The 17,185-nt window shown below is 39.9% G+C and overlaps 3 protein-coding genes across 5 annotated transcripts in view; 2 read left to right on the top strand and 1 right to left on the bottom strand.

The window, feature by feature from the left end:
• Positions 1-175: 175 nt before the first annotated feature.
• Positions 176-3,644, bottom strand: LOC146488829 (transmembrane protein 107-like). The gene is made up of 5 exons (XM_085113995.1): positions 3,446-3,644; positions 3,267-3,334; positions 2,748-2,848; positions 2,024-2,120; positions 176-1,444 (listed from the first exon to the last, which is right to left on the bottom strand). Exons 1-5 carry the CDS (start codon positions 3,527-3,529, stop codon positions 1,378-1,380), a joined length of 417 nt encoding a protein of 138 aa, XP_084970121.1. The 5' UTR covers positions 3,530-3,644; the 3' UTR covers positions 176-1,377.
• A 446-nt stretch (positions 3,645-4,090) lies between these two features.
• The window catches only part of LOC146488827 (uncharacterized), a 23,897-nt gene continuing 10,802 nt past the window's right edge, over positions 4,091-17,185 (top strand). Inside the window, exons 1-10 of one of the 2 annotated variants that reach the window (XM_085113987.1) lie at positions 4,091-4,257; positions 4,918-5,037; positions 6,068-6,235; positions 6,795-6,917; positions 7,758-7,871; positions 9,167-9,298; positions 10,042-10,146; positions 11,086-11,196; positions 11,771-11,902; positions 12,923-13,024. In XM_085113987.1, coding sequence (XP_084970113.1) covers positions 4,170-4,257; positions 4,918-5,037; positions 6,068-6,235; positions 6,795-6,917; positions 7,758-7,871; positions 9,167-9,298; positions 10,042-10,146; positions 11,086-11,196; positions 11,771-11,902; positions 12,923-13,024 — 1,195 coding nt within the window. In that variant the 5' untranslated portion in view covers positions 4,091-4,169. Of the gene's footprint in view, positions 4,258-4,917; positions 5,038-6,067; positions 6,236-6,791; positions 6,918-7,757; positions 7,872-9,166; positions 9,299-10,041; positions 10,147-11,085; positions 11,197-11,770; positions 11,903-12,922; positions 13,025-17,185 lie in introns of both variants that reach the window. The other variant, XM_085113979.1, reaches the window with a different exon arrangement.
• Positions 15,601-17,185, top strand: part of LOC146488828 (uncharacterized) — a 5,739-nt gene continuing 4,154 nt past the window's right edge. The window contains exons 1-2 of one of the 2 annotated variants that reach the window (XM_085112449.1): positions 15,601-16,310; positions 16,781-16,928. The gene's annotated coding sequence lies outside the window, so the exon portion shown is untranslated. Of the gene's footprint in view, positions 16,311-16,689; positions 16,929-17,185 lie in introns of those variants that run through there. The other variant, XM_085112458.1, reaches the window with a different exon arrangement.

Genomic DNA, 17,185 nt, shown 5'->3' with positions numbered 1-17,185 from the left:
TGGGGGATAACAGAGATAGTAAACTGAATGAAGATTTTCAAAATAATGGTACAGGACTTCAACTGACAGTGGAGAGTCTGGACTGGAGGATCAATTCATATTAGACAGTCACCTGTCAGGAGTGAGTGAATATTCACACAGTCAAATACAATGTATTATAAAAACTACCAAAAGCTTTGTTCAGAATAAATTACTTTATTTTTACAAAAGCTCATTTACAAGTACTAAACACCTTATGTTTTAATAAATACCTCACATATAATATTATAAATTTAAACAATGCGTAGCTTCTACAAGGTAAAGGTTACGAAATTGAAATAATATAAAACAGTTTCTTAACGTAGATGCAGTTTAGGTTGGTCAAAGGACCAGTTGAGCTGCCTCACCAAGTAACCGATTCCAGCAAGAGTTTAATTCTTGCCTACGGGATACGGAAAGATATTAAATCACTTCAGATTGGTACCTAGAGTGAGGTAAGTGACACAGAACCAACTAAATATGCTCAACTGCTGCCCACTGACTTTTTGCTTACAGTAAAGAAGCATGCATATTTGACATGTTGACCCCCCCCCCCTCCCCTACTCAAGAAAGTTTTATACAGGAAGGCACCACCCTGAGGTCTAACCCTTACCCTTTTACATAGCATTTTTGACAGGAAAGGTAACTCTTTCAGATACCTTCCATAGGAGGTGCCTCTTTCACATACCCACAGTAGATTTACTTTTTTCTTCTTTTATCTTTTTTTGTTGGATCTGTTCAAGATGTTTTGAAAGGCCCTTTTAAATACCTAAATGGCAGTTTTCCCCACCCTTCTCTATACTTCATACTGCCCTTTTATATACCTTTATCCCGAAAAAGGTACCGCTTTTCAGGCGGAGCCTCCCCGTTAATCCATTGTCCAATATAGTCTTTAGAGAGTACAAGGCTCACCTCTCCCCTGGTGTTGACCACTACTATTTCTACAGTTACTGTAGCTACTTGAAGTTTGAAAACAAGTTAAAGACAACAGGAATTGTAAACGTTCATTATCTTTGTTCAGGATTGGAAGTTTTCCTTATGCTACCAACTTCTCTAACTGACAGCTCTAAGAACTCCACTCTACATCTACACCATCAACATGACCACTTCGTTATTACAGTCAATTATTCACAACCCTTGCAGTCCTTTTCTTATCTAAAAAGCCCTGCTAATTTGGCCACCCATCAGTATGATGAATCTGGCCAAACAGAGGACGTACATTGTTGGGGTACAGATGGTATAACAAATACATTAAATGGCTTTTACTCTAACTACATGTACTTTTTTTAAATGCTGTTCTCTTGACAATGAAATTTATAAGTACAGTAATTACATTCAGTCAATTTAACAGAAATCATGTTATCTATCAGCTCGGAATATCAGAACTCCAAGCAGGACACAGGTTTCCATCATGACAGGAAAGGCACTGGAAAAAAATGGACATTTCATAAGTATGTTGTACAAGGTAGTGTAAAGTGCTGCTTGCTTTGAAATATTAAACATTTTGCACATAATTTTCAACAAAGTAATTTCAATTTTCAGTTTGCTATTGAGCTAGCAAGTATTGTATTTGTTATTATCCAACACATTGTAACACTGCACTGAATATTCATTGTCCCTTGTTAACAGATATCCTGCAGTATACATTATTTCATGTCTTGGGGAGACAAATGGCAAAATAAAGATCGTCTTCAGCTTTTTCTGCAATAAAATGTGCTTTGTTATCAGTGTGTTGAATAATAAAACAATTTTCCTGCTCAATCTTGCAAAATATCCCCTAATTCTAGCCAACTGGGCCTATGTTCTCGTCAGTACTATTCTGTGTGACTTCGCAGGATAATTCTTAAATACAACTGTCATGTAAAAACACTGTATTAAATCACAATGTTATACCGGTATGAAACTTGCACTGGTGCAAGTTTTCACATGTAAACACCCCCTAACAAACAATATTGAAATTCTTGCTAAAGCACACAGACAACAGAGCCTTAAATTGTCCACTTACCTACAGAATCCAAAAACATACCAGAACTTGTCACAGTCCCACTCCTCAAGGACGAACATAGACAGTGAAATGGCGGCACTGGAATGAGCCACTATGGCTGATGGTAGGTCAGGGAAAACTTCCATGATATCTACAGCTTATTTACCGATTTATCAATGAATGAAAACCTAGTTTAGGCTACATCCACACTCAGTATACCAGATAGCTTTGTGACATGCCAGCACAAAAGCTATACTGGTTATTTGTGACATAAAATGTTTATTCAGCAAAGCATTGCTACCAAGCCTCTACATTTCTTGTTTGATGCCAAATTTGGAAGATGTGTATTGGAAACGTTTGATGACACATGATAATCAAGATGTCTTTTCTATTGTGATAACTTCAAAGACCTCTCATGACAGATTTTAACAAGCATTAATGCTTGTTGCATGTATCCTTATTTCAAAATAGCGCCAATCAAATGCACCCTTAGTATTGGATAGGTTTTTTATACTACTCCAACCATAAGGGGCAAACAGCTAGTGATGTGATCTATCTGGTTTAGTATTATCATCTATAGTTCATTTTGTGCTGTATCAATGTTTTTGCCAGCCAGAGCAAAAATGAATCTGTTACATGTACATGTATGGTGTGCACATAGCCTATAAGTTGTCATCTCATTTACTGCAAATTACAAAATATCTGCAAGATATCATTTTCTTTATTCCTTTATCTGAAAGGATACAAAGCATGCTTGCAGTCCCATTAAACATGGAACATCCCCCTAGGAACCCTCCGAACTCCACGCCAAGAAAAACCAGAGTAAGGGACAACCCTACAATTAATCTGATGAAACGTAAATAATGTTAGTAAATTATCTACCACAAACAACATGTACAAATTAAAATTGACTTAGTTTGCAAAATCCAGACAAAAAACAAATTATGATCCACAAAAGACGGACTAGCAGCCACACAAATAAAAGCACGACTAAGTTCAGAGGACTCGGTTGTTGCCCGTTGATTTAGACAACGGCTACGGGAAAAAATAGTAGAGAAAACAAATAGAGCATTCAAAGCTGTGTACTAGTTGAATTTTGGCTTTACCTCGGTGTATTAAAGAACCTGTAAAATTAAAATCACAGCTGAGCTGACGTAAAAAAAAAAAAGAAGGAAGTAAAAACGTCAAAACAATACAGGGAAGGAAAACAGTAAGCTGCAACACAAGGAAAAACCTGTCTAGAAAAACGCTGAATTTTACATACTCAACATCTTTGGATGAAAATTCACTGTCTGTATACTGCAGTGGCAAACAAGCTTTGATATTCACGTCCTAAAATGGAATCAAAATAATAAAGAACCACCCAGTTTTCAGCTGTTGTTGCAAGATAAGCTTAATAAAGTGTGACACATGCGTACAGCAAGAAATTAAAATAATACTGACCTTCGATAAAAATATTATGACAGTTACAACAAAGTGAGCGACGAGACTTAGAAATCTCGATACCACAAGACTTCCAAGGAACATTTTAACAGCTCTTGCAGGTCTATGGCCCCATCATAAACGTTAATACTTGAAAATACTTTTGTTTATACGGTTGTCGAGTGAACAACTAAATCGCCATTTTGTTTGCTACGTGACCTCGCCTTCATCGAAAGTACCTCGCTCGGTTGCCTCCGGAGGTGAAAATTTCCCGCGAAAAGACGATAAAAATAGTGAATAAAATCGGCAAATAACGAAATTATACTGTGAAATACTGCTGGTAACCAATACAGCGCTTTACCTGTTAAAAGTACGATGAATTTGAATTGGCTATGCTGATTGTACAAGAAGTATTCACGGCCCTTTCAGAGATGCAAACAGTTCGCGCACGCCTGCGTGTTTATTTCTCTCAGGATCTTTGAAACAATTAAAACAAACTAAAAAAAAAAGACATGGATAAGCAATTAGTTCTACGATTGGCGTTTTAAATACTATACTTTCATACTTCTTTATTAGTAAAATCTCCAGAATAAAATAAAATACAACAAACCCAGTCTGGTCCGATTTAACAAGCTCAATTATTACGTCAATTGATAAACCAATTAAGAACCCTGTATTTTGCACGAAGGCGGAGTCATAGCACTGCGCGGATAAAATTCATGATGTAGGGAAAGTTTCCCTGAAAATGGCGAGACCGATTTTTAGTTCAGTTTTTGCTTTGCTGGTGATTTGTTCATCCATCAACATCCTCGAATCCTCACAAATTACTTATCGTAAGTTTCCTGTTTTTATAGAACTATTTTCAATTGAGTGTCGGAAGTAATTTCTTGTTTGCTTTGGCTTTGCTTTACTTCGGTCTGTGATTGGTTGGCAAAACTCCCGCCACTTTCTTAGCCAATGAGAAACAAACCAAAACTAATCGTGCCTCGCTCGCACGTGTTTTCCCGTGCTTGGCGCCCTCTACAAGTATTTGGTTCCAGTTCTGATTGGTTCATTGCGCTGTTTACGTCTTTTGTGATTGGCCAGCGTCAATGCTCATCACAATCAATCAAAAATATATGTAGCTGTTTTTGTAAAGGCAGGAAAAAATTAACTTAAGCTTTTGCTAGAACACTGTGTTTCGTCGAGCGGGGCATTTCAATCAAATTTTTGACAATAATAGCGAGGTTCTTCAGGTTAAGTTACATTGATTTAAAATGCACGCGCAGTAGAATCGATCGACCACATTGATTTATTAATTTTAGTTGTAAAAAAAATTGGGTTGGCATACATTACAAATAGGAGTTATCAGTCAAAATGATGCTAAAAATCAAAACAATTTTTGTTACCACTCGACCACGCTGCCCGGCTTGGTTTAGATTTTCCCCCGTCATTAAAAATTCTGTTTTAGCGACACCTGTATTTTTTAATCCACATCTCACTGCTTCTTACAGCGGAGCCAGCAAGATGCAATTCTGATGAAGACTGTTTAGAAGGACAAGCAAAGTGCATCAGAAGAGAATGTCACTGCGTCAAAAATCTCGCCTTCGGAGACGGAAAAATTAAGTGTGAACGTAAGTGAATATCTGTGTCATTGGTGGCGAAGCATATATAACTACATCCTCATTTCGCACCCTCCATTTAATGGGTTGAAATTTTTAACACAAAGTACAGAATTTGCTGCGTCGCCTACAGGAGTTGTCCGTAAACGTGGGGATTTAAACGGCGCGCGCTGGCAACGCAGCTGTGATTAGTCGCCTCGCCATTCCTCGTAGCCTTTTCCGTATAACCGTGAAAAACAAGGATACGCCCTTTAAAACTACCCTCACGGATAGTCAAACAAATAACTAGACAATCGCACGCCAACATTTCATCCATAACGTCGTGCGAATCTGTGTCATCAATTTTGCTTATAACTCGACTGTAATTCCGTTAAGCCCATAACTCCAACCGAGGCATAGACGAACGGTCGACTTCTCTTCTCTACACTGTTTTATGCTGGCCTGCTCAAGGTATTGCAGTGGTCGAGAGAGTGGTTGAGTTTGCTTTTGGTTCTCGTCCTTGCTCCGAGGGTTTTTCTCCGGGTACTCCGATTTTCCTTCCTCCACAAAAACCAACATTTTCCAAATTCCAATTCGACCTGGAACGCACGGACACCTTTGAACGAGCTCCAAGAGCTCTTTGGCGCTTGGTGGGTAAATAAATTCTATTTACATTTATTTTACATTTTACGAGGGGTGGGGTGGCAGGGGAAAAGGGCGGAAATCTGGAAAGAAGAGCGGACGGAATGTGGGAGCTTGGGGAGAGGGAGAAATGAGGAAAAAAATCGCAATGTTTGTAACAGTAAAAAGGAGAGCCTCTAAGGAAAATTCAGGAACTGGGAGTCCCTTGTGTTCCCACCCCCACTCAGGAGCTCTCCTGTAAGTGCGCTTTAGGCGTACACTTTTTCTTTTCTTAGAGGAGAGGGGAGGGTCAGTACAGCGCTTGCTACGTGGTGTCGTTTGGCAGCTCTTTCAAGTAGGATCAGCTTTGCTGGACTTAAGTTGGAATGATCGTACACTACTGTTGCTAAGTTATAACGGAACTTCTTTTCTCATGTCGCAGAGTGGATCAAATGTCCTTTTGATAAAGATCCCTGTACAGCCGGTGGACAACAAGGAACGAAGAACTCGCACTGTGTGAGAAAACCAGGCACACAGACAGTGGCTTGTCGGTGTGATAGCGGATACTTTGGGAGACCGCAGCTATTGTCGTGTATGAAAGATACTGGAGGTACCGAATAACCTTGAAATGTTTTTTTTGGTGTATTCTATCACTGGCGCTTGGCATTGACTCATCTGTTTCTTGTATGTATGAACAAAACTACATTCACTCAGTCATTACTAACTATTTAGATCGCGCGGTTTTCGATTGAGTGTCGAAAGTAATTTCGCGTTTCCTTTGGTTTTGCATTACTACGCTCTGTGATTGGTTAACAAAACTCGCGCCACTTTCTCAACCAATGGGAATCCAAACCAAAAGCAATCGTGTTTTCGCCGCACGCGTTTCCCGCGCTTGGCGCCAGTTACATTTATTTGCTTCGAATTCTGATTGGCTCGTTTTGCTGTTTACATCTATTGTGATTGGCCAGAGTAATTACTTTTGTTTTGGTTATACGACACTCAGTTGGAAACCGCTCTATTAAGTTTCAAATCCATCCCTCCTCCCCTCTCCCCCTTTAGGCTTCTCTCTCGCTTTTCCTCCCTTCATCCGTCCATTGTTCCGAGCGTTCCTTCGTCCACTCAGTTTTTCTTTGTCCACCGGAGACAAACTTTTGTTTTTCTTTTAGTAGCTGATGCGCATGGAAAGTACCCATGTTTGACCGACAACAACTGCCCTCATTATTCCAAGTGTGTTGAAAACAGATGCACGTGCCGCTTTGAGCTGATTGGAGACGGAGAAAAATGCAAGGCTTGTAAGTATTCCCGCTCTCTACTTGATGCATATATTACGTCTTATAAGAAGAACGGGCACCTTCCGGCGTGTCTTTGTTTTTCGTTTGTTTGTTAGTAGGGGACTTTTAAACGTGTGATGTTGCGATAAATAAGTACAATCGATTCATAATGATTCAACAAGAGTCCTATATGATTTCGCAATGAGCCAAGGTGGGCTCCTCGATTGTTAGGTCTGACATCGGTATTTGATGTCGTTGATCACTTCCGGGTCGGATCCGTTCAAAGATTAAAAGGGGGTTTGACAAGCCTGCACGACTCCCTCCATGTGAGTGGGTACAATTGTCGCGACCTCATATTTTTGCTTTCGGTCTCTTGTGACCAATTTAGCTTCTTGTATGTTTACAACGGGTTAACATGATGATTTGTATTTTGATCTCAAAGGTCACTTCTGGGTTTTGAGTTCTGTGTTTATCGTCTGTTTCCTTGACCTCTTGTTGTTTCTGTTTAACGACTGTCGTTCTTATGCCCTTTGATGAATCTTATTTATGTTTGGCTTGGCTCGTTTCAGTTCTTTAGGTGAAAGTACAGCCTCTCTAGTTATCTTTTGTAAAATTTGTATTTGAACCGTGCGATTCCTGTTTTTCACTCTACCGTGCAGTCACCTTAAGGGTAGCTTCACTGTTCAATTTGTAAACAACATACAACCCTTAATCCCTTGATGTAAGTTGACGCCAGACTAGTACTCGAAACATCAACCTTTGAATCTCTTTACAGCGTTTTGATCCATCTACGTCATGTGATGCCGAATAGCTATTGTGCTGTAATTTTAGCTGTGATTTTTTTTGTTCATTAACCTTCAGCGCCAGAAACGCCGTGCTCTAAAGATGGTGACTGCCATGCTGATAAGGGGAGATGCGTTGCTGGAACTTGTCACTGTGAAGGGTTTCATGTTGGAAATGGCGTGCATTGCAGGGGTGAGAGTTGATGGGAGGACAAACTTTTGGTGGCCGTCAATAATGTTTGTTTTAGACAAAAAGTGTTCTAGGCGAAAAAATGAAAATAAATAAATAAATAAATAAGTAAATTTAAAAAAATGTGCTTCGTCCACAAGTTTCGAGCTGAAACCGACACGCAAGGACTTCAAACGTTGTTTGAAGAAAGGTTTAATCTCAAAATTTATAAAGACCTGAATGCACTATAAGCCAGCTTTTATTGGTCTTTTCATACTACTTACGGTTTTCATGAGCTCTTAGTTAAATGAATCCAGAGAATATTACAGGACATCAATATGAGCATTTTAAATTTTCCCTTTACTTCCTTTACATTTTTAGGTAGGTTATGCTTGTATTAGATATTTACTTTTATTTGTACCTTTATTCTGAAAAGCCCTCTTGGGACGAATAAAGTATATTTGTTGTGGTTCAATTTTATCCTTGGTTTAAATTTTATTTCCCTTTGTTTTGGGGTATGGTAATGTATGATAATGAGATTAAAACAATGGGAAATAAAAATTAAACCGAGGATAAAATTGAACCACAACATATACACTCGACTACAAAAACGTTGAAACCTAAAAAGCATAAACCATGAACGATGAGACCCAACGGTTTTGTGGGTAGTGTTTAAAATTGACCCTTGTTGGCCAACTTGACGCTTCAAGGAAAGCTTGGACAGTTTCCATCATTCACCACACGCGACTAAATTTGGTCCAGTCAACCGTCGCACGAGAATAGAATATTGTGCAAATAGATTTAGTACACTTATACACATAAAGCCATTGGGTCTCATCGTTCACGGCTTATGCTTTTTAGGTGTCAACGTTTTTGCAATCGAGTGTATACGTATGTATGTAATCTTTCTATTGTAAATTGCTTGGTAAACTGCCCACAATTCAATTCTGGAATTTAATGCCGGCTTGCTGACCGATACGTTAGCAGAGTTTTCGCGCGTACAGTCCGACAGCGCTTTTCAACGACTGCAAGTTTTCCCGCGCCTTACCGCCAGATTCAACTTTGCCTGCACGTGGTAACGGTTGCAAATTCCCCGCGTTTTCCCGCGCTTGGCAACGGTGTCTGTTTTCCCGCGCTTGCCCCACGAGTTTTGATTGGCTTATTGTGTTATTTGCGTGTGTTATGTTGTTAGCTTGTTATGAATCTTTTACTTACCGTAAAAAGAATTTCAGAAAAATCATATAAGTCGAGAGCATAACACGCACACACAACTGAAAACAAACCTATTTTAAACTCCTTTCAATCCTGTCAATTTTCAGAAGCAAAGCCCTGCCCAAAAGATGCCAAATGCGGAAGTCACGCCACTTGTATGCTTGATCCTATGTTTCCCAAAAGTCCCATTTGCAAATGTGACAATGGATTCAAGAAAACCAAGAATGGAAAATGCGTAGGTAAGTTTATTCTTGTGCAGAGTGAAAAAGGAGGGGTTTTTTTTATACTACATCTGTTTCTATGTTAAGGTTCAAAGGAGTGTAGCCTCTTACACAGACTTTTTTATTGAGATCACTACGACTCCCCCAGCCTCATTTTTAGGCCTAGTCGCGCTTATCCAGCGAGCCGAGCTGCCTGTCTGAGGCTTGGGACCAAGCGTGATAGCGCAAAGCTTCCTGGGTGCGTCTTCCCAATCAGCTCAACGGGTGACGTCACTTTCGGCCGCGCACCAAGGAAGACTGGGGACGAGGCTGCAACTCCCCTATAAAGGACGAAAGAGGATTGAAGAGGACTTCCCCATCCCCCCTGCCCCCCTCCCCCCACCATCCTCCTGCTTCCTTCCCAAAGTAAGTATTTTAGAGAGTTTTGGAGAGAAAATTTTCCTATAAGCTTCAGGCATGCGCAATTGTTGATCATTAGGCTCGTTTGATTTGAGCCTAGAGGTTGGTTTAAAGCCCTGCCTTTTCCGCGGATCGATCCTTCTCCTGGCGCGAAAAGCATACGTGAATGCAGAAGAAGAGAAGTTTTAATTGATTTGATTGTTTTCCAGGATTTTAAAAAGTTGATCTTTGTCAACAATTCCAGTCTGTCCGCGTTTGGAAATGAAGGGTGAATTAAAGAGATAATAAGGCAATAAATGGGTTGGTGGTGCGTAATAACTGAGGGATGCCTACTCTCAATTCTGTTTTGTTTTTTTGTTTAGAGTGCTTAAATAACACGGACTGCAAACAGGTATACGCAACCTGTTACAATGGAATGTGCAAGTGCAAGGACGAGTTGATAAAGGACGAGAAAACCTGTAAAGCTGGTGAGGGCATGTTGTCTTGAGGCTTACTGACCGATTTGTTTCACACTGCCATAATTTCAGAATTCCAGTTTTCTTCTTAGATACGTCTGCCACTAATATGCTAGTTTAACTACAATTGGATAATATAATTTCAGAGTCTTAGTTAGCATAGCCCTGGGATATTTAATAACTATTCCAAGAGCGCGCGTTGGATATGAGATGATAGATGTCCAACGAGGCATATCATCTCCTCATATCCAACAAGCGTGAGGGGAACAATTGTTTTTTTTTCTTTTCTTTTTACAATCAAGAAATATTGCAAGATCTTGCTGAGTTCGCTTTGCAAGAACAACCAGAAGACAATTTAATGGCCGCTCATATACCATGGCCGCTTAGCCAATCAAATTACTGGAATTGCATTATACAATGATCCAGCTTTTAATAATAACCATTACACCACACCCGAGAAATCGTCTTCTGGTCTTTCTTGCTCAATGAAATCACCACGATCTAGCAAAATTTTCTTGGTTGTTTTTAATAAAACAATTATTCCACTCGCGCTTGTTGGATATAGGATGGTTATATCTGACTCGGCGATATGTACCTTTTTGGCTATCTATATATCGTTTCATTTCCAACTAGTAGTCGTGAAATAATTGCTATATTTCACTCACTCATCCTCACAGACCACTGGTGAAGCATAAGGCCACAACACTCTCCTGCTATCTCTCTCGATCTCTTGTTACCTTCCCAGCTTTTATACCCCACGTAAGGCCCATTTCGCGCAGTCCAGATTCGACAACTCTCCGCCATGCTGCTTTTGGCCACCTTGTGGCTTTTTATGGTATGCGTTCCTCGGGCATTCTTAGAACGTGGCCGAACCATGTGACATTACGACTCTAAATTCCTATATGTAGTACTATGAAATTATAGTTTGGGCTATATTGCATTCTGTTTCAGCGCCTTTACATGAGTGCAAGGTGGATATGGATTGCGACGCCCGGGCGAAATGTTATGAAGGGAAATGTGTCTGTCAAGGAAATACAACTGGGAACGGAAAATACTGCAGAGGTAACAGTTCATTTCAATAGTTCCTGTGGTTTGCTCAGCTCTGTGCTCTTCGGTTGGTTTGAAAATATCCTCTAATATGTCTCACAAATTGCGAGCAAACTTATTGCTTCCTCAACCGATAAACAGTCAACTCTCGCCTTGCGGACACGTGCACCTCGCTATTACAGACGCCCCGATAACACGAACAGCAGCCAAATCCCCAGCAAAAATAAATTACAGACGTTTGACTGAAATAAATTTCCGCTATTACGGACTCTCGCTATTAACGACATTAACTCACGGTCCCGAGGGTGTCCACAATAAAAGGAGTTGACTGTAATCGGGAACAAAAAGGGGCTCAAGGCTATAGTGTGCTAGCCTAAGGATGCTATCTGCGTTTGGCATCGGTTGCATGTTTCTACTGTAATTTCAGACAAGCATTATCTCCGTTCTAACTTCCCGCGCAGATGAACTAATGCTTAAGAACCATGCTCTCAATTGCTTAACATTAAACCCGTTATTAAATTCAATAATTATGAGCCAGTAGAATTGCGTTTTCAAGTTGGAACAAACCAGTTGTCTGTTTAAATTTCAGTGTCACTAGCATGTCCACCGGGTCACCAATGTGGCAGCAATGGTACCTGTCTTGTAGATCCTCTGTTTCCAGATAATCCTAAGTGCAGGTGTGAAGCTAGGTACAGCTATTCAAAGAACGGCAAGTGTGTAGGTAGGTGGACCCACCAGGGTCATGCACCCAACCCCTGTGCAGCTTCGAAGGGAATGGGTTTTGAAATTTTGCTGGAATGGCCGATGGGCTACAAATTTTGCTTTTGATGTGACATGTGGTTGCATTATATCTTTCACGAAATGTAATAAAACGAAGGAAGTTTGTATAAACTTGCATGTTCCTCTCAATATTCTCCAGCAAAAAGGCGAAAGTTAACTGAGGCAAGATATAAGGAAAACTAAGTCAAAGCGAGCAATCATGAAACTCTTCACTTCAAGTTATCAGAAGTGAATCAACATCCGCAAACAGGGTAGTGCCGGGATGAGACAAACAAGGACAAAAATAAACTCTTTGATCTTTTAAAACATCAGAATATAGTTAAATAATCCGGGAGTACACGTTCACCAGAACGTCTTTACTGCAGATGGCTTGATTGCTTTGTTTGCGTGCGCTGTAATTATAGGTGTTTACTTTGCTGATTTCATTGGGGTTTGGCCATCAGACGATGGTAGATATAAAAATGACATTATAAACATTATTTTATAGTGCTGAAGTGAGGACTCAAGTCGTTGTAGTTGCCCGGGCCTGCTGCTATATCAAGGAATTTGGTTTTCCAAGGTTAAAAACAATTCTTTGAACCCACAACCTCTGCGTTGGATCACCACAGCCCGGTTGCTCGAAAGCCGATTAACGCTAATCCACGATTAAAAATTAACCGAGGTTTTCATCTCGCATTTTAAAAATGTTCTTGAAAGCTAATTTTACACTAGTGGTAAAGAAAAGTTTAAGTGAAAACTGAGGAACAAATTAAAATCTTTTTGAAGAGCCTTCATTGATTAACAGTTAAACTCGAATCAAAGTCCACGTTAACCCAGGATTAGCTCAGTCGGGCTTTGAAAAACTGGACCCAGCTCTCTAACCAAGTGAGCCACGAGGTCAGCTGGAAGCAAATCGTGGGAATGAGATGATGATGTGGTCAGACCTTAGACTGACATATTTTTTGTTGTGATGCTCTTGTAGAATGCCTTACAGATAAGAACTGTACGCCATATTCCAGGTGCGAGCGTGGAATCTGTAAGTGCAAGGATGAACTGATCAAAGATGGAAAAACGTGCAAACCAGGTGAGAGATAAAATAAATGTTCGAGTGAAATTTGCCATCACTAGAACTACGGTAACCCTTAAGTGTCATTGTCTGAGAAAGTGTTCCAGGGGCCAAAACTTGTGGTCAACCGATTTGGCTGAAACTTGGCACAGAAGTTGGTTGCCATGAGATATTTCAAAAGCCAATTTGGCTCACTTCTCTGACTTTAAGTTTTAGAGTTTCAGGGGGGGTCTCATTTTTTGCCCTTTGAGTACAAAAAATCCAGCCTTTCAGGGGTCATTTTGAAAGTGCCATAAAACCCAACTGGTAAATTGTGCTGCCAAATGAATTTGACTATGAATATTACTATAATAGAGCTTTCATTTCATACATGTAACTTTGCCCTCAAGGTATTGGACAGAGAGGAGCCTGGGGCTAGAGTTTGGCCAAAATTAATGTCAAAATTACAACCCAAAATTGCCATTTTTTCAAAAAATCAGTGTATCTACCTGCCTTCTTGCATAACATCCGTACCTAAACCATTATTTACTTTAGTGACCCAATTATCAAAATCAGTTGAGAAAAATTTGGCTTATCATGGTTTGTTGAATTTTTGTCACAAACACTCCATGCCTCTATAAGGTCATGCAAAATGGAATTTTGAGCATAATTAATGCCATAAACAAACCAAATTGTTGACATGAAGCCCTTATTCTGTATTTGGTAAGTGAAAATGAATTGTTAAAGCCAAATCAGTTTAATTGTTTAGAAATGCTCTGATTCTTACCTTACAATTGCTCTTAAAGGCCTTTGATTAGCACAACAAATACCCTTATTTAGCAAAACAAGGGTTAATTTGTAATTTGAAGACCTAGTATCCATCAAACAGCACAAATGATGAAGGCCTTACCTCGATATAACGATCTTTCTAAACGATGCTTGAATTTTTCATTGATTAATATTCAGTTTCAAGTCATAATTCTTCTCCGTTGCTCCAAGCATGGAAAGTCTCTATATTTTGTCAGGCCTGATTTTTATTATGATTACAAGATAAAGTTAGCTCAACGAAAACGTTCGTTAGCATATAATTCCTCGCGAAGCGAGGGTAATAAATTTGTCGGGCCGAGCCGGCCCGAGCGGAGCTAAGCCGCGCGAATTCGAGCGAAAAATATATTTATATATATATATATATATATATATATGTTTTTTTGAAGGTGTCCGCACTTGAATGACGTCAGACTGTCTGGCGTCGTCTGAAAAAAATTTGCATACATCGGAAAAAATATGCGTGCATGATCAAATTTCAACTGCAATGTTCATCAATATTCACTGGATACAGAACTCTCTCTCCACAATCTTTTCCCTTTCTTTTAGAAATCTTTTTTTGTGAAAGATTGCATTGAAGAAATTACACGTTTTGTGGCCGCGGTAAAATAATTTTCCGTGGGAAATAAATTCATCGAACACGACAGCGCTGCACGCCCGTTGTATATTTCATCGCGTCAGAAATAGATTTTTAACCGCAAACTAGCCTGTGGAACTACGTAAAGACCATGCTCATCAAAATAATTGCTATGTTCAGAAACCTTTTAATCTCCTCATTTGATGCTACAACATGAAAGAGGGCTTTCCACCCAGCCCCAGCTTCGCGAGGTTTTGCGAGTCACGTATTTCTAGTCTATGTCTGTTAACAGCCTGAACAGTTCTTGTAAATAGCCACCAGTAAAGGAGCCTGGCCATGCATACATAGATATATACGTAGAGATATACGAGCTGCAGTTTATAGCAGTGTCGATGTGACCCGTTACTTCAGCGTCCTCTAGAGCGGAGTAAATGAAACCATCCGTCAAGAAGGAATGCACAGTTAGGAGAGCTCGATAGTAAAACAAAAAACTTGTGTTGCTGAATATAATAACCAAACGAGGCCAGGGCATTGAGATGATGCAAAATCAACTGGCCCGCCATTTTGGACATAGGAGAGAGTGGGGACTGGACCGAGGTTACGTTCTTCTTCCGTTTCGCGGGTATGTTTTATCAGGTGTAGGAAATTCAAGGGTAATTTCACGATGGCACTTTGTTCGTTTGGAGGGGCAAGTGGTCAGTGCGGTGCCACCGCATGGGCTCCGCACGAAACAGGAATGGTTCCTTTATTATCCTGCGAGAATGATATGACTGAATGGTTGAAGGAAAAGTACAAGGGGTCAGGTGCGTCCGGGGCAAGAGGAAGACCTGGTCATACCAAAGCAGCAGGTGATTCAAAACATCTGTTAGGGATCATACACGCGCATAAATGGCTTTTATCGCGATCCAGTGGACTCTTTTCTGTTGAAGAGAGACCACGATATTTTACTATATTGTCGTCTCAAATCGTTTGTTTATGACTGATTCAAGATTTCCCGAGGTAATTTACTTGATTCTTGCTAAGAGAAACAAACATTCAACAAATTGTTCACAGGAAGGGCAAAGGGGTTCACTAAAACCCTAACTTTGAAAGGTAAGAGCGCAGTTATTTTATCGCAACAATCTCTATGACCAATAACAACGATAAGAATAACTTGAAGTTGAAGGCTGTTTTTCGTCTGCTCGTTCTGTTTGTTTACATTCAGCTTTACCTGTTCAGACGCTTATCACGCAATCACAATTCGAGCGTGAAACCCTACCGGTTTCCTATATTTGCCAGTTTCGTCTAAGATAAGAGAACTTGAAAAATCTTTGCAAACATGCTGCATCGAAGCTTTTCGATGAAATTGACATTTTGAGCGAGAAAATGTCTTGTTTCACGGATAACTCTCTTGGTAACAAAAATTATTCGGATACATTTTTTAATTACTTATAATTAGTTATTTTAGTATGTAAATAGAGGCGGTATAATTTCAGGAATCTTATACTCAGTTTAAAACCTATCTCAGATTTATCGTTGTATTCTGAAGCTCAACTAATTGATTAAACATTTTTTTCTACAAAAATAGATGAATCACGATAAAAAGAAACTACATTCGATTTTGAGACGGTATTACGACTTGATAAAATGACACCATGACATACGTACAGAATGTTTTCCCGTATATGGACTCTCTGCTTCGCATCGTTAAGAAGTCCCTATATTGTCGCAAAATCTGCCAAATTAGTTTGTGTTATGGGATTTGCTTAGAAGATCTAACCTAATTAAACTGCGTGCTAATGCATAGGCAATGAGTCCACGTGTGTCCTTGAATGGGAACTGATCCTGAATCGTTCCGGAAGAGCAATTGACCAGGTAGATGTTGGAAGGATGACCGTGTGCCCAAAGCATCGGTTTCAACTTACTACGCTTTATAAAGCAAAGGTAATGAATAGAGATTTTTAAAGGATTGATCGATGCGTGAGTCTTATCTGGCAATATAACATACCACAGGACACCCACCTTTTAAGGCAGGCCCTTTGAAGGTTCAGTTCATAGAAATACAGCTTACAATCCCAGGTTACAACCCTGTCATTTCCGAGCAGAGCTGATTGGTCTTTATTGCGCAAATTACGTTTGGTTGTTGTTGGTTTTTTTAGTTGCAGGCTCTTAATGAAACATCTCTTCCCTAGTGATGCTAATGCATTACTGACCTGACACTTTCTTCACTCAAGCTTTTCCCTAGAGAGTAGATTTCTGGCTTTCTACCTGTGTGTATGTGTGTGAGAGGGGGGGGGGGGAGGGGGAGGTAGTGGGTGGAGGGGGACATATGCTAGTGAAATCGTTACACCCCCTCAATCCTGAATTACTTATGTTAGCCACGGTATGTTGTTAACTTGCAAATTGTGCTGTAGGATAAATGTTGTCATCCGTGCCATGAAGAGAAAGCACCATCGCGTGTAAAAAAAGTGTCTAAAGTATTCACCCGCAAGAGGCGTGTGAGCAAATTCATGGCGGAGAGAATCTACAGGAACACTGGCGTAGTCGTTGCTATAGGCTCTGGTAAATATATACTGTATCTACGTTTTCTTATTTCTGTCCATGATACCCGGGGGTGGCACTATACTTTCAAGCAGATTACTTTCCCCTTTTTTTGAAAAAAAAAAAAACTCTAACTGGTAAGGAAGATCATTCTAATGACATATTACCATTGCCATTCTATTGCCATTCTTATAGGACTAGTAATCAAAACTCAAAGACAGGCCGATGTACCTTGCATTCGCTACCCCAATTAACGCATATACTAAAACACTATTTTT

Source organism: Pavona decussata, unplaced genomic scaffold (genome assembly GCF_977016875.1).
Source record: "Pavona decussata unplaced genomic scaffold, jaPavDecu1.1 SCAFFOLD_8, whole genome shotgun sequence".
NCBI lineage: Eukaryota > Metazoa > Cnidaria > Anthozoa > Scleractinia > Agariciidae > Pavona > Pavona decussata.
The sequence above is the reverse complement of the archived record's forward strand: the minus strand, read 5'-3'. Positions and strand labels throughout refer to the sequence as shown.

What these genes read in the sequence shown, in the direction of transcription:
- LOC146488829 (XM_085113995.1), bottom strand. Translation starts at nt 3,529, where the DNA reads ATGTTCCTTGGAAGTCTTGTGGTATCGAGATTTCTAAGTCTCGTCGCT. An exon ending in TCATAATATTTTTATCGAAG is followed by an intron (nt 3,335 to 3,445) that starts GTCAGTATTATT and finishes ATTCCATTTTAG; the next exon opens with GACGTGAATATCAAAGCTTG. An exon ending in TATGTTTTTGGATTCTGTAG is followed by an intron (nt 1,445 to 2,023) that starts GTAAGTGGACAA and finishes ATTTTTTTCCAG; the next exon opens with TGCCTTTCCTGTCATGATGG.